Source organism: Chroicocephalus ridibundus, chromosome 1 (genome assembly GCF_963924245.1).
Source record: "Chroicocephalus ridibundus chromosome 1, bChrRid1.1, whole genome shotgun sequence".
NCBI lineage: Eukaryota > Metazoa > Chordata > Aves > Charadriiformes > Laridae > Chroicocephalus > Chroicocephalus ridibundus.
This window is the reverse complement of record NC_086284.1, coordinates 133724896-133742141: the sequence shown is the minus strand read 5'-3', so window position 1 is coordinate 133742141 and position 17246 is coordinate 133724896. Positions and strand designations below refer to the sequence as shown.

General features: G+C 43.8%; 1 protein-coding gene across 1 annotated transcript in view; it reads left to right on the top strand.

The window, feature by feature from the left end:
- Positions 1-1063: 1063 nt before the first annotated feature.
- CLCN1 (chloride voltage-gated channel 1) overlaps positions 1064-17246 on the top strand; it is a 68369-nt gene continuing 52186 nt past the window's right edge. Inside the window, exon 1 of the mRNA XM_063354109.1 lies at positions 1064-1119. Coding sequence (XP_063210179.1) covers positions 1069-1119 — 51 coding nt within the window. The 5' untranslated portion in view covers positions 1064-1068. The remainder of the gene's footprint in view (positions 1120-17246) is intronic.

Genomic DNA, 17246 nt, shown 5'->3' with positions numbered 1-17246 from the left:
GATCTTGTCAGTGTACCTAAACACCTGGAGGGAAAGTGCAAGGAGGATGGACCCAGGCTTTTCTCAGTGGTGCCCAGTGACAGGACAAGAGGCAATGGGCACAAGGGAAATGCAGAAGGCTCTCTCTGGTCATCAGGAAACAAAGTTTTATTGTGAGGGTGACTGAGCAGTGGAGCAGGTTGCCCAAAGAGGCTGCAGAGTCCCCATTCTTGGAGATACTCAAAAGCCATCTGGACATGTTCTTAGGCAACTGGTTCTAGGTGGCTCTGCATGAGCAGGGGAGTTGGAGCAGATGACCTCCAGAGAGCCCTTCCAACCTCAATCATTCTGTGATTGTGTATGAAAAAGATAGAGTGTTGGTTATGCAGTGGATGAAGGTTCATGAAGGTACAAAGACTGTGAGGAAGCCTGTTTATTTGTGGTGAGGTATTGTGGCCAGAGAATCAGCAATAATGAGTATGCTTTAAGAAAAATTATGTTGAATGTGAGGACACCATGTAATTTATATAAGGAATAGCCTTCCAAGGCCTGGTAGTAGGACCTGCACTCTCAGATGCTGACACTTCACCAAGCTGTCCCTGAAACAGGTTGTAGGAATAATCCTACTCGAGTTGCAGGACGGTTCTCTTGTCTCTAATTTTGGTAATTTTTTATTTCCATTCTCTTCTTCCCTAGTCTTCCTCTGTCATCAGCCCCCATTCTTTCTGTGGTCCCACTGTTTACCCCTTCCAAATGCAGTGAAGAATGATATTGCCTGAGAGAGGAGAGGGAAACCTTACCTCCTGTTAATTTACTGAGCTGTCCTGGTGCCAGGCCAGCAGAGAGATATTAAAGCAGGGAAGCGGCTGCTGAGTCCAAGCACAGACTGAACAGGAGGGGGCAGGGAGGCTCTGGTTACACTCTCCCTCTCTGTCTTTCCCTCACCAGTAACCTTCTCTCTCAGGGTGCTCTGTGGGATTTTAGCTGAAGCCTTGCGTCTGTTTTGCTCCATGATTTTGCCGTGGAGAGCAGAGGAGGAAGACATTGCCCTGAACAACCCCTACTCCACAGGACGGTGTCTCTGGGGATATGACTGGGGATGCCTCTCCAACAAAAGCGTTCCGATACCAACAAACTCTGGTGAGTACGATACCTTGAGGAGAACAGAATGTTTCCTACAAAATAGCTGTTCCCTTCTCTGCTTAAGGGGCTAAACACTTTCTTTGCCTACAAATAACCTTCCGTGTTTGTATTAGGAAGAATCTGTGAGAGTTTGGCCTGACCACGTGTCCCAGTAGTGTCCTCCTCCAAGAGGGAATGAGGCCATATTCTCCTTTTCTTGGTATGAAAATGGGAATAGTTCCTAAAACTATGGGTGAAGGATTTACATCACTGAATTCACCAGACAAAGTAAAAAATGCTGTAGAGACTCAGGGCTGAGTCTGTAGGGACGCCTAGTCTGCAGAGCTGTATAGAAATGTAACTGCTGGTTGTGAATGAGTTTCCTTTTTCCAGACAACCACAGATAAGGGACCGAAACCTGTCTCTGCCCTTTGCTACAGCTCCCAGAAGATGTGGTTGGTATCCTGCCATGCTGCGTGTTAATGGGTGCTAGGAGAGCACAGAGCGTGTTGCTTTATGGCATTTTTTGGGCATATCCCAGTGGAGTCTTGCACTGCTTTGTTTTATAGGTATTTGGATGCAGGCTCTCCCCCCACTTTCTGGTTTAAGTACTTTAAGAGATTGCTGCCAACTAGGAGAACTAAGATTTATTGCATCTCATGAGTCCTCATACTTCTCTGGACAAGCTGAGGTAGCAGTTTGTACTGTATCTAAAAAGCCACTTCCTTTAGTAATTGAAGGGAGAATTGGCATCATAAACTCACAATTGCCTAAGGAACAGCATGAATGGAATCCCAGCCTCTAAAAATGAACAGTGGCCTGTTTGTACTTGAGCAAGGAAAGTTTTGGTAGCAGTGTTTGGAGACAAGACTGTGTTGGGGCTGAGGAAAACATGAAATCTCATCTTCTTTGAGCTACTGCAAAGAAAGATGGAGAGACTCTTTATGGAAGCTGGAATACCTGGTTTACTAAGGGGAATGTGTGGTTGCCTTTGAGAACATAAAGCTGAGGTGAAGACCAGGAGAGTAGCTTTCAGTACAACATTTTCTGCTGCTGATCGCTGCTGTTGTGTATGGCGTAGTGCCTTACAGACGAATGAAGAACTGTATGATCTTTAGTGTGACGAAATAGCCCTTTATGACTGAAAGCTTGATTTCAAATCCAGACTTATGTAATGAATGTAAATGAATGCCTCATAGGCACATCACAAGCACGCGCCCTCAGCTCCACAGTGTTTTACTAAGAATGCTATTTATCACTTGTCAAGTATTAACATTGCTGAAGGAGCCAATCGTTATAGTGGAAAGGCTGGATTATGAAATATTTCATCTCGGTTGGCCTGGCTTTCTGTAGTCCAATATAAAAAAAGCAGCATCCTCAGTGTCAGGATTGAGTAGAACCAAAACTGGAGCATTGAGACTGGGCCTCACATATGACATAATGGGATGGCAGTGGCCTGCTTGCACAGTGTACAAACATGTAAGGTTTGTGGAGGGAGAACAAGAGTTGGGTTCTGAGATCAAAAATTCAAACTGAGTTGGTTTCTGAGTTGATCAAATTGCATCAGATACTGAACTGTAAGGAAATACTACAAAACTAAACAAAAACAGTGGTAGAGAAGACAGCATGAGACAGCAAAAAATGCAGAAATAGCGAGTATGCTACTTGAGGAAAATGGCTATATTTTTTCTGTAACTGTAACAAACTCTTGAATCTCTAGAATTTTGAGTTTTAAATTCTTTAGTTTAGAACCAGACTAGTCAGAGTATTTAGACTAGTGACAGTTTTCTTGAATGCTTGTGGGAAGACACAACTGGTATTAGATTTCTTGAGTTCAAAGGGCTCAATGCTTGGAACTAAGGCAAGTCGTCTTTGACAAAACGTTTGTACATTACTAAATAGCTATTCCGGAGAGAAAGCAAGGCAATGTGCTGTGTGATCTTCATTTATTCATAAATTTATCCCAAATATTTGTCATTGAGAGCTTTTTTGGCTTCTGGACAGGACAGGATTGTGTAATAAATGGTAGCTGCATGTGTCCCTCAAGTGTCTGCATGGAGAAACCCAGAATGCTTAGCTCTTTAATTGAATTCAGGTCACCCACATCCCAGATAAGCTTTATGATAAGGAGGCAACTATGCTACAACCTATTTCATTAAAGAGGTGGCTATAAATTTGGGAATTCTTAGAGAATGACCATATACTTGAGTCCTTAAGGGTCACAGGCAGAGGAGAGGGTAGTTACTGAGAGCACTAGTTGCTGGATCTAATCCAGGCATCAGTGCTAAGTAAATGCTGAATGACTAACCTTGACGAGGGATGAATTATTTCTCAAAACATGAAAAATGAAGAACAGTTCTAAAGATTAGGTAGCAAGTGAACAAGGAACTGTAATTTTGGATGTAGGTGCTCTAGTGGATCCCAGACACTTTTGGGATTGAGTGACCCAAATGCTGTCTTTATGAGCATACTCCTATCAAGTATCATCATTACCACCATCCACTCCATGTACTCAGTCATGTTAGTTCTTTCTTGTTTAGTGAGTGAACAGCAGCAAAGAGCACTTCCAAACTGATGCCACACATGTCAGTTTTCATACATAAAGCAGTCATAGCTCTCTGGGCATGCTGGTCTGTAGTAAAAGAGAGATGGTAGTTCATCACCTGGCTTCAAAGACTGTAGGAATGCCTGCTGTTTTCCCCTGATGTAGAAAATCAATTTCAGTGTCACAATCCAAAACCTAAATCACTTAGGAAGCCCTTATGCCCTGAGATGAAGGGAAATGGTAGACTGGGTAGTTGCTGGTCACCCTTCAAGGTCACAAATCATCTACATAAGAGTGCTGATGAGTCAGCTGGCCATTTCTCATCCTTCGATCCCTTCTGTGATTAAAGTATCTCTGCTTATTTACATAACGTGGCCACTTTATTAAAATTTTCTCCTCCTGGCTCAGTCCTTTGCAGTTTCTCTCCTGTATACGCTTTTAGCCATTTCTTTCACAGATGTTCACTACCTCTTTGTCACTTACTCTTGTTATCCTCACGTAACTTTTACTCACCCTTGTCATCTGCTGCGTCTCCTCAGTTTGTTTCTCTGCTGTTCCTGCTCTCAGTATATATGAAGCCAAGTGTTAGGTTTCACAGCTGTGTTTTTCTCTGCGCCTTCCTCACATCAATGCCATTGGATTCTGTTCTAAAAATATCCCATGTGACCCTTTCCCTGTGCCGTCCCAAGGCAGTGGGGAGATTCTCCACAGCCTCCCTCTCCTCTTTTTCTTTTTGAAGATGTTGTCAATCATACAGAAAGTAACATTAGAAGGCAGAAGAGACCTGGACAACCGAGGTCAAGAGAAAGATCATTTGTGCAGATTTCTATGGCTAATTCCAAAGCTGGAGAGGGCAACAGATGCAGATTAATACAGGGCCAGGCTCTACAGGGCAAGATGTAGGCTGCTGACAATGACATGAGAAAAGAAAGAAAGGAATTCTTCAGTTTCTTGCTGTCTGATTAGAAGTGCAGGCATTTAGAAGCATCACCTACTGCTATTACAGAACAATTTTAGTTTCTCGTATTCAGACTTTGGCGGGAGAGAGTCACCTCTTGTATACTGCCCGTATTTGTTGGCTCACAGGCCAGCCTCTACTGAAACTAACAAAGCAAAAAGAAGTCGTCCATTGACCATCTTCCCATTAAGTCAGATGGAATTCAGTATCTACTGAAGCTGAAGGCTTCCTATTCACTTATCCACCATATCCACCTTGCCATCTGCTTCCCCTTGGTTTGGCACCTACTGACTCAGTTCTATAGTCATATTTGAAGATCTGCATTCATTTCTGTCCCCTCTTCCCATTAGTGGGATCACAGAACTAATACCTTGTCAGAAATTCGCTGCAGAAATCAGTGGCAGGGTCTTGTCCTGACTGGATTGTACAAATGCCTGGGGAGCTGAAAGGCTTTTCCCTGCAATGTACGCATAGTAGTGCTCCTCTTCTGTAATCGTCAGTCAGTCACTGGGCAAACAGGCCTCCTGCTTTTGTGCCGTGGGATTGTGCCCAGACCTTTCCCAGCTGAGGGGTTGGCCAGTTTCAGAATCCCAGTGAGTAACGGTGTGTTTCCAGTGCCACCCATCATGCCAGGAGGAAGGCTGAGGAAAAGAAAAATGAAAACAGGCCTACTGACAATGAACTTTTACTTAAACTAACATGAATTTTATTATTAAGATTTTAGTAAGGTGGAATACACGTGGCATTCATTGGTTCTGGATTAGGAGCAGGTTAAAGACTGGATGGAGCATAGATTTACTTTCTCCAGAGTGCCAGGCCCTAGAGACAAATCATGAGTTCATAGCTCTCCTATCCACCCTGTTTGCAAATAATTTATGTAAGAACATCTTCCCCAAACAATAAAGTAGTGCTCTGTCCATCATTGCGTGGAGAAATGGTCAGAGCGGCCCTACCTGTTTAAAACATGGGGATCGGAAATTTTTGTATATTTTGCTGTGGGCATAAACTCCACTGCGAGACCGAGCGGCTTCTTGAAGAAATGATCTCCTTTCCAGTTCGTATTGCTAGCACACCTGGACTTCATAGTTCTATTAATAATTTAAGTTTGTCTGCCAGTTTTTTGGTTTTGTCTCTATCAAAGTGGAAAAAAAGAGAGTCACGGAAAGATTTAGGTGGGAAGGGACCTCCGGCAGTATCCAGTCCAACCCTCTGCTCAGGCATGAATTTCCCTTGTTGCAAGTCACAGCTGTTGGCTCTTGCCCTTTCCCTGTGCGTCTGTGAGAAAAGCCTGGCTCCATCTTGTCTATACCCTCCCTCTAGGTAGTGGCAGACAGCAAACAGACTTCCCTCAGCCTCCTCTTCTCTGGGGCGAATAAACCCACTTCCTTCAGCCTCGCCAGTCAACAACCCAGGCAGGCCTTCCTGAGGTGACCCCCGCAGCTGCGTACCACTGCTGCTTCTTACTGACCTAAATGCTTTTCCCATGGAGAAAGTTTGATTTAACGGTAACACGCGCGGCAGAAATGGCACCAAAGACTTTCCCTGCCACTCGGTGCTTCCTTGCCCGTCTGGGAGCCGCTGCAGCCTCACAGGGGCCGGTTCCCTGCCAGGCACCTTATCCTAGATGGCACGGTCCTGGCAGGGTGCTGCATGAGGCCTTTGCTGCTGCTTGCAGAAAAACATTTTTTTTCACCCGTTTCCAGCATCATTCAACTACTGGCTTCTGTCGTGAAGGTGTCCAGAATTGTATGTTTTAAGATGTTATTTCCAAACGATCCGAGGTGACCAGCTACAAAGTGGAGATCTTGCACATCAGCAGCTAGCTGCGTAGCAGCGGTGTCGTCTCTCAGCACTGCACTTGCCTATTCCTGAGAAAGCTGCCGCAACTATAACGCAGTAGCAGTGAGAATATCTTTATACTCCGGTGAGTTTGTCCAGCTACATGTCCCTGACTTGTAATGCTATAAAATTTAAGCTTTTCCATGAATTGTACAGACCTCCTGTCCAAGCAAATAAATGCCAAGGGCTGGCAGCACGCTGATCGATCTAACTCTTGCCATTGATCTTGTGCTGTAAGAAGTAAAATAGCCTGCTTGTGTGTAAATGGCATAAGGGGGCATCCCACATTTGTTTGAAACCTAATAGGGTAGGCTGCATGCTATAAGCTTTTTCACGTGGACAAAGAAAGTACATCATTGTTTTGACAGCTGACACTTGCGTGCTAATTTGGCAGTATAGCCCATTAAATTATTTGAGACAAGTTTGGGGTGGGGGGTTGGGTGGAAAGACCATGTGCCACTATTCCTGATGTTTCAAAAAGTTAGACCTGTTGCTAGTAAAATTGTCAACGATGGCAGTAGAGGGGCAACTGGAATACAGAGGTTGCTGCCTAAGCTGTACAGCAGGTGGCATTCAAAGTACAGTGCATGAGAAATAATGCATCAATACAGAAACGTACAGCAAATACAAATCCTCCAGGTAAACTTGGCTACTGTTGTGAATCTCCACAAAATCACTGCAAAGAACCCGGGCATGCTGGAGAGAATCTCGCAGTATATGCACTACATAAAATTAAGTTATTTTGTCAATGCTTGCTTTAGTGAAGTGGCAGGAAGCTGCTGCTGAAGTTGCTGCTGTTAGTACTGATAGAATTGTACAGCTTCTACACACCTGCACGATACAGTGGTAACTCCGTTAACTCACCTTGTTAACACAGAGGGAGGACAGACATAGGCTATTAATGTTGGACACTACCTTATCTGAACCTGCTTATTTAAAGTGTTTTCATTTACCGTTAAGTGGCGTAGAACCACTCGGGGAACCAAATTTCGTTGCTGGTTATCTGCATGTGAAGGCATACTATGCTTTTGTATTTGATAATGGTACAAGTCTCCACACTGGCCATATGAGTAGCAAAGAGATTCTTCACAAGTTGCTACTGCAACAGACACTTCAGTCTTTGGACATTGCTAAGGATATAGTCAGGGTTAAGGGATTTGCTCACATTGTTAAAACTGAGCCATATATCTCTACAACAAATTCCTGCCTCCCGGTGAAGTGTTGATTCTTATGTGTCCTTAAAGGAACCAAGTGACTGTTGGGATGGACAGCCACCCATTTCCACAAAATATTTATAGAAGGTCATGGATCAAGAATGTTTGTCTGTCAGCTATTGGCGTCGAGAGTAGATTCTAAAAACACAGAAGAATACAAAGCAACTTTACTGCACAGTGCTCATGCAAGTTTGAGTGACACCTTTTCAAAGCAAGCCATTACCTGCAGCTCTAAAAACTTTGACAAATGACAAGCAGTATACTCTTCTCTGATTTGGTGATGTGAGGAAACAGTGTTTAAGTTCATTAGCTCGTGGACCCTCAACTTAGTTTCAGATTGAAGTTAGGCCAATTAGTCTTAACTGTGCATAGTCTAGCATATACATTCTTTGATCCCGTGTAAACTACCAAAGGACTATGGATATCTTATCTATAACCTGAGACTCAGAGCTACCCAAAGCTCTACTGGGACGCCAAAGAGAACAGAATTTGCCTGAAGATCACTCGCAGAAGCCGACAAAATATTTCACTGTTAAAAAGACATTACTGCTTTTAACAGCTCCAGAAAAATAACTATCCCTTTTTGAGTATGTAGTCAGCCTAGGTACAGAACACAGCTCTGCAGAGAGACTTAAGAATTAGGTGGGGCTTTCTTCAGCCAGCTGAAAGAGCCTCATATTCACAGTCCCTGGAAGCAATCTGCTGGAGCAACAACGCAGGAGGGCACAAGCGATCCAGGAGATTTCTGGAGTGCTTCGACAACAATTAACACAAAATAATCAAGGAGACAGCAAGGGAAGGTGCTCTGCTGGACCTGATACTTACAAACAAGGAAGGAGTGGTTGGGGGCGTGAAGGTCTGGGACAGCCTCAAGATCTGAGGAGGGAGAAGGACTAAAAACAAGATCATGATCCTTGAGTTCAGAAGAGCAGTCTTTGGCTCTTCAGGAATCCGCTTGGAAGAATCCCATGGGATATGGCCCTGAAGAGAAGAGGGATCCAGAAGAGCTGGTTGATGTACAGGAATCGTCTCCTCCAAGCTCAGGAATATCCATCCCGATGAGCAGGAAATCAAGGAAAGGCAGCAGGAGGCCTGCATGGATGAACAAGGAGCTCCTGACTACATTCAGACACAGAAAGGTGTAAGCAGGGTCATGTATTCTTGGCAGGAATACAGAAACACTGGCCAAGTGTGCAAGGATGAGTTTAAGAAAGCCAAAGCTCATCTGGAGTTTAATCTGCTGAGGGACATGAAGGACAACAAGAATGGCTTCTACAGGTATATCAGCAGCAAAACAAAGGTGATGGAAAATGTGAGCCCTCTGCTAAAAGGGCGGGAGACCAGGTGACAAAGAGCAAGGGCCCTCCTTGGAAGAGGATGAGGACAGGGAACATTCAAGCAAACTGGACATACATAAGTCCAAGGAACCTGATGTGGTGCACCCACAAGTGGTGAGGGAGTTCGTTAATTTCATTGCGAGACCACTCGCAATTATTTTACTGAGGACTGGAAGAAAACAAATGTCACTCCGATCTTCAAAAATGGCAAGAAGTCCAGCATACTACAGGCTGGTCCACCTCACCTCATTCCCAAGAAAGGTGATGGAGCAGCTCATCTTGGGAACTATTTCCAGACACATAAAAGGCAGGAAGGTGATTCAGAGTAGTGATTCATGGATTTATGAAGGGAAAAAAAAATCACACTTAACTAACCTGATAGCCTTCAGTGATCAGATGATAGCTTGGTGGATGAAGGGAGAACCATGGATTTTGTTTATCTTTACTTCAGCAAGGCTTTTGACACTGTCTCCCACAACATCCTCAGACCAATCTGATTAAGTACAGGCGAGACAAGTGGGCCTCAAAGTGGATTGAAAACTGGCTGAACTGTGGGGCTCAAAAGGTTGTGATCAGTAGCACAAAAGCCAGCTGGAGGGCAGTCATTAGAGGTGTACCCCAATTGTTGACACTGGATCCAATACTGTTTAACCGCTTCATTAATTATCTAGACATGATGTAACTGAGAAAACTTTCAGCAAATTTGCAGATAATACAAAACTGGGTTGAGTGGTTGATACCCCAGAGGGTTGCACTGCCATTCAGAGGGACTTTGACAGGCTGGAGGAATGGGCAGAGAAGAACCTCATGAAGTTCAATAAAGGGAAATGTAGAGTCCTGCACCTGGGGAGGAATAATCCAATGCACCAGTACATGCTGGGGACTGACTGCCTGGGAAGCAGCTTGGCAGAAAAGGGTCTAGAGCTCCTGGTGGACACCAAGTTGAGCGTAAGTCAGTAGTGTGCCCTTGCTGCAAAGAAGGCTCATGGTATACTGGGCTGCATTAGGAGGATTGTTGCCAGTAGGTTGTGGGAGGTGATACTTGCCCTCCACTTAGCTGTGGAGAGGCCACATCTGGAGTCCTGTGTCCAGTTCTGAGCTCCCCGGTTCAAAAGATATATGGAACTACTGAATTGAGTTCTGCAAAGGGCCACAAAGATGAAGAGACTGGACTATCTTTCATATGAGGAAAGGCTGAGAGAGCTGGAACTATTCAGCATGGAGAAGAGAAGTCTCAGGGGGGAACTTATCATCTGATGGGAGACTGAAGATGATGAAGCCAGACTCTTCTCAGTGGTGCCCAGTGACGGAACAAGATGGAATGGGCACAAATTGAAACACAGGAAATTCTGTCTGAACATAAGTTTTTTTGCTGTGATTGAGCACTGGCACAGGTTTCCTGGAGAGGTTGTAGAATTTGCATCCTTGGAGATATTCAAAAGCTGTTTGGACATAACCAGGGCAACCTGCTCCAGTTGACACTGCTTGAGCATGGTATTGGACGAGATGCAGGTGTCACATCCAAAGTTCAAATATCCTGTGATGCTGTAATTAACTAAAGTACTCAGAGGAACAGCAGTGCAAGTTACCTACTGGTCAATAAGATTATTGTCTTCTAAATATGTCATAGAATGTATTTTTTAATTCTTCGTCTATGATGAACTCTCTTATCTACCCTTATTTTTAAAGGACTCACAAATAACTGGCATTTACTTCTATTACAGAAAAGCAAATTAAAACTGTGTGCCTGCATTGAAATTCCAAGAAGTTGTAACTTTAATAGAACAAGATGCATGTTGTCTGATGAATATATTTTTTTGGTTCTGAACCCACTGCCTACCTCCTGAGATACAGCAAAACAAACCTTTTCAGTTCATTTTTCTCCATATCACTCATGTTTTCTATTCATGTCCAGCCCTTGTTGCCCTTTCCAGCTTGGGAGGCTCAAGTCTGCTTAGCTGTTCTTCATACAGAAGCTATTCCGTAATTTTGACCGTCCTCTGAAACTCTTCCAGTTCTACTATATCCTTTTTGAGGTTGGGGGAAACAGAAATGCAAATATTACTCAAGACGTAGTTGCATGTTCATTTTATCTAGTCTTATTTTCCTACTTCTTAAACCATGGTTCTAAAAAAATACTGAGGGACTCATTATCATGACCATTCTGTTTAACCCCAATACCTATTTAAGAAAATAGTAAAAGTCAGCTTAAATAGTAACAGCTGGACGATTATTGTGTATGCAAAACTAGAACAGCTGTTCCTCCTCCCAGTCATCATTTATTGTGACTGTTTCACCTGTCCTTTTATCGCTCAGTCATCCTGTTAAGGTCTTTATACAATTCTTCAGTCAGCCTTTCTATTTATTCCTCCGAATAACTTTCGAACAAACTGTGAGCCCTTTTCAACACCAGAGAGGTATTTCATTTTACACCGATTGGCATCAAGTTTTTTATTAGAGGTAGATAACAAGGCAGTGCGTGTGTGAGTGCGCTGCTTTTAGCTCCAATTCCATACAGAAATGGGGCATGTTGGAAATCTCATTTCCATTAATTGGAAGTCCATAATGCTCCAGGCCGATAAGGTAAAAGAACTGCAGGTTCACTTAAGCTTTCCAGGAAAGGTAAAGGCAAATGCAAGATTAAACGCATCGCAGTCGTGACAGAAGAAACAGCCAGGGTGGTGTAGGAACTTTATACCAGAGGTACAAGAAAATCTTTCTCTTGGGAAGATTAAGTAAGTGCTAAGTAAAGTTCTCCTCTTGCCTGAACATGTGTTTTAGTGCTTCATGTGAGGCTGTACATTGTAGCTGAGATGATCTATTGACCACCACATGTAACAGCTTCTTACTTAAATGTTGCTTCCCTGACCTACGGTGAACTCATTCAGAGCACGACACTGAGAAGTCAACCGCATGAAGACAGGAATGTTTTTCCATCAGTTTACCTGTCACGATGCTAAGGGCAGACGTATCAGAGCTGGCGCAAGGAAGGGAATGTGGCTGTCCTTTCTTTGTGCCGCTTGCAATTTTGAGGCAGCTGTGAAGGTTCAGGCCAACACTGAAAAATCTCGAAATATTGTGTGCTTTCTCTTTAACCCAGCCTCTTCTTTACCTTTCAAAAGCAAGGTAAGAGTAGTTAACACTAAGATTTTTTTACTCTTACCCTATGACCCTTAAAGACTTGAGGTGGGGGGGGGTTTGTTTGATTTTTGTTTTGGGGGGGTTGTTTTCTTTTAACTGCTCTCATACCAGAAGACAAATACCAGACTTGAGATTTTGGAAATGTGGAATAAAGGAAACTAAGAAGTTGAAGGCCTGATACATCACTGGCTTTTCATTAGGCAGGTGCACAGTGTGTCAGGCAGCCTGTTCTGTGTAGGGCTTAGGTAGTAGCCTGACTAGTAGCCCTTCACCACAAGCCCACAGAAAGACAGATTATCTGCAAGAAGTAGTCCTTCCCCATAGTACCTTTCACTCTCCATTCAGTTCTAGCCCATATCACCCTTATTCTTGACTTTTACAGTTCCATCACTGTGGGAAACTCTTCAAATGCTATGTAGGCTACCTGTAGGCATAACCGTGTTAAAGAAACACCACTCTTGAAGCATGAATCACAACGGTTCAAACTTGTGAGGCAGTACTAACAACTGCCAGAAGTGCCCTACTGGGTCAGCCCTTCTGAGCTCTGCCCCACTCCTTCATCCCAGCAGCATCTTAGGGAGCAGAACCCCAAGGGTTGGACAAGTACTGAGTTGACCTTTTCCTTCAAAAGTGCCAGTCATGGGAAAGAAAGGGAGGGAATTCATATACCCTCAGTTGGTAGCAAGAGATTCAGTGAGTACAGCTTGCTTATTATTTCTTGATGTGCTGTTTTTTCCAGCCTTGCTTGTTTTATATTCTACTCAGCCACCTAACTCCTGATACCTTATAGAACCTGACATCCTTATAGCAAGTGCATAGTATAATGTTAGTATAATGTATTGACAAAACACACTAAGATACTCTGGCATACCCTTTCCAAATCCTTCCACAAGGATTTTTGATTCTTTCAGAACCTCTAGTTGTTTCCACTTCCAACACAACTGCTATTTACAAGTGTAGGCTTCTCTCTCCTTCTCTCCACTTCCCCACATGAATGTGTTTGGGATCTTGGCTAAAGAGAATGAGCAATCATCAGCTGATGACATTTTGCTACTGAATGTGGACTGTGAGACTGACACAACTGATTCCATAACAGTATGTCAGCTGACTGTTTATCCTTTTGAGGGTGAAGTTTTATAATATAATGTAATATAACATGATATGGTCTAATGTCAGGTAGTTGTGAAAAGGGACAGACTTATTTTATTCTCTCTGGTTTTGGACATACTTTCCTACTGCTCTTGTCATGAAGGATCTAATGCCCACGGCTGCAATGTTAAATTAGCTCAGGCTGTTGATTGAACACAAATCTAACCCATCAAGCAATTAGTTTTCCATCAACCCAGCTTGGTCATCTCTCAGTCACATGATTGCTCAAATCTCATGAAAGGAAGAGAAAATTGTTTGGTAGTACAGCTTCTTGCTATGGACTGTTGTAAAGAATGACCTTGTACCGGAGGGACAGACTAGCAGCAGGAATCAGACTTCTGATGCTGAACATCAGGAGGGTTATCAGCACGCTTTCAGACTGAAGCTTTAGGAGAAGATAACAGGTGCAAAAGCATGTTTTCTTCCGGTCATTTTTATGAAGGGTAGTACAGTTAGAAAAATTCTGTATCCTCAAGTGCAGGGCATATCAAAGTCTGTGAACACTCAAATTAGACGTAGAAAGAAAATATCATCCAATTTAAATAGACTACCGAAACAAGAACCAAAGTAGTGGTATACCTACTTCTATGCAAATGCTAGAATTATGAAAAATAATACATAGGACCAGTCTCTAATCCTAACAGGAGATACACCAGGCATGTTAAAAAATTTGTGGCAGACAATGAATGGGAAATTTTAATACTAGAACACAAATTATGCAGAAAGATAAGGTAAACCATAGCAGCCATAGAGTAGTACTATATGCTGATGAGAACCTGGATCAAACTAACAAACTCAGCATCAGAACAGGTTGAAATTTCAGACCTAAATAGAAAGTGTCTAGTGTTGGAACTGCATCACCACCTTCTGAATTTAGACTGCAACACTGTGATATGTTGATTGAGATCAGAGAGCCAGCTAGGACAGAAACTACAATAGTCACAAAAAACTGCCATGACCCCCATATAGGCTGGGCAAAAGTCACATTGGGTTGTGAAGTTGATGCAATTGGTGATTGTGGAATAGTCAGCTAAGGAAGTCCACAAAAGGTTCTGACTAGATACTGCACTAAAAAATTCAATTTCTTAGTTGAAACCACTACTACATAGTGACTACAATGTGCTTGGAGTCAATACCCCTATGGAAGCAACAAGGGTCAAAAAATCCACTAGAACGGATCAAACAGAAAACCACATAAAAATGAAGAAACCTTTTAATCAATTAAGAGGTGCGACCAAAAAAATGAAACATTTCCAGAAGACATGGAGGTTACTGAAGGACACAATATTGGTATCTAAAGAGATCAGGTCCACATACAAAGTCCCCGGTCCTTCTTTCATCTGCTTCAGATCCTTAAAAAGAGTGCTGTCCTCTGCCAGGATGCAGATGATATGCATCATAGAACCCTATTTTTATCCAAGGTGTAGAGGAATTGTGTGGTATGATCTCTCCCAAAGGAGCTGCATAAATGACCAGAAAAAAAAAACACGCCAGGACAAGCAAACTTCCAAACGCTATGTCTTATCCCACTTGTCCCAACACTCACTGTGGAAAGATGTATCACAAGACAGGCAAACACCCACCCAGTTCACAAACCTCCTGTTACAGATGCCCTGTTGCCACATCCTTCTGCTGGCAGCCATCTCTACATGTAGCTGTGGCAAGATAGCCAGGCACCCACCAGTTCCCAAAGTCTTTAGCCCTGTTTTTCCACGGGTCCTGCAATGCCCATGTTATAATGGCCAGTAGGCCAGCAAGCAGTGACGGCTCCCCTCGCAGAGAGTACATGGTTGTCTGTGAAGGGCAACAGTTCGGTGTCAGAGGCTGTCTGGTGAGATGTTCCGGTGCAAGATGCAGATTCGGTCTAGTCAGGAGTGGCTCAGCCTGATCTCTTCCACTTGGATGTAGGTGAAAAAAGTACTATTATCTGGCTGGAGGTGGTACCAGGTGTCCCCTAAGGAGTGCTGACCTCCTGCCATCCTGATGATATCTGCCTCTTCCTGTGAGTAGGGCAGAAGCAAAATTCACAGGCAGGGCCAGACACTCCTGAGGACTGATACTGCTAAGAAAGGCATCCTGATAAAAATGACATTGCAGACCTGGTATCAGAACACAGATATTAAAGATGTTAATGCACTTCCAAGCAGATCTGAATGTGCAGCAGCTGATTTAGTGCAACGATCATGTTCCCCAGCATTCAAGACTATAGGTCAAGAGAGGACAGGGTTGTAATGTTCAGTGTGGCAAAACTCAGTATGAGATTGTATAGACAGACATGTCTGTCCAAGCGGTCTTGCCACAAAGTATAGTTAGATTGCCAAGCAAGGAGAGTATCCTGCCCCTGCAGAGACCATATCTCCCTCTCGTGGGGTTTAATGGTGTGATTTTGAGCTGTTTCCCTTAGAGAAAGAGAGAAGGGGTGTGAGAAACCTTCTTGGACAGCAGTGGTGGTGCCAGTGGTACCAGCAGTGCTGTATACCAGCAAGTTCTGTAGACAGAGCTGTGGTCCCCATGGTGCAGGGAAGCACTCTGCCCTCTGGGTCCCCTTCCCTCCTTGAACAGGGCCCTTACTGATGAAGATGATGTTGTAATCTGCCATGACAAGGGTCAGGTGCACCTTCTTCCCAGAGCAGCGAGTCTTCAGCAGGTGGCACAGCTTGTCCCTCAGCATAATGGGTCTGAGGAGCCTGCAGACTTGTGTGAGTTGACGGTCCTTGTAGTGCCCAAAAGCCTGTGGACTAAGTAAAGGTCCCCAGCCCAGCTCAGCCAGTGCTTCTGGCAGAGAGCAACAACTCTCCCCCTGACAAAAGGACAAGAAGCAGAAGGAGTAGGATTTGAAAAATTTCACAAGGACCATCTCTGCTTTTTATTTGGTTTGTTTTCTGACTAATCCCTATCAAAATATGCTATAGACTTAATACTACTGTGGAATAGAATATGACTCTGATACAGATGGGCAAAAATCGAGTTATGCCCAGACCAAGGGCAGTGTCTGAACAAGATACCACAAGTACTCTCAGTGATTTTTGCTGACTCTGAACATCAAATAATGCACATGACCAAGACTGCGAGCAATGTTTTTAAAAATATGAATACAGCATCCAAAAATCAGTAATTTCTCATAAGCAATCTGAGTTAGCAGCTTCTAGAACTTATTTCAGTTCTCAAGTTAAATAGAAGTTATAATGGTTCCCATTGTTTATTGTCTATGCCTTATTTTTGTTTGGCCTATTATTCCTCCACCACTCCTGACTTTGGTCAATAGGTTCTAAAGTCAATCTACAGCCCCTCCCTGGATTCCTCTTCCAGGTTTTTTGCTTTTTAGATGGCATGGACATTACATGTCAGCCCTGAGATACGATGCCATTTGTGGGACACTTCCTGCACTTTCTTCTGCTGACTTCTCTTGTCCTGGGCTTGAAATACCAGTCCACCTGTCCCTCTAACATCTGGAGATTGTTGGTCCCTAATGGCCCTGGGGTACTTTTTGGACCTTTTCCCACTGTGAGAGTCAAAATTGTCTTTCAGCCCAGAAAGTCAACCACATCCTGGGCTGCGTCAAAAGAAGGGTGGCCAACAGGTTCGAGGGAGGTGATTCTACCCTCTACTCCGCTCTCGTGAGACCCCAGCTGGAGTGCTGCATGCAGCTCTGTAGTCCTCAGCACAAGAAGGACATGGACCTGTTGGAGCGGGTCCATGGGGAGGGTCACAAAGATGATCAGAGGGCTGGAGCACCTCTGCTATGAGGACAGGCTGAGAGAGTTGGGGTTGCTCAGCCTGGAGAAGAGAAGGCTCCAGGGAGACCTTATAGCAGCCTTCCAGTACCTGAAGGGGGCCTACAGGAAAGATGGGGACAGACTCTGTATCAGGGAATGTAGTGATAGGACAAGGGGTAATGGTTTTAAACTGAAAGAGGGGAGATTTAGGTTAGATATTAGGAAGAAATTCTTTACTGTGAGGGT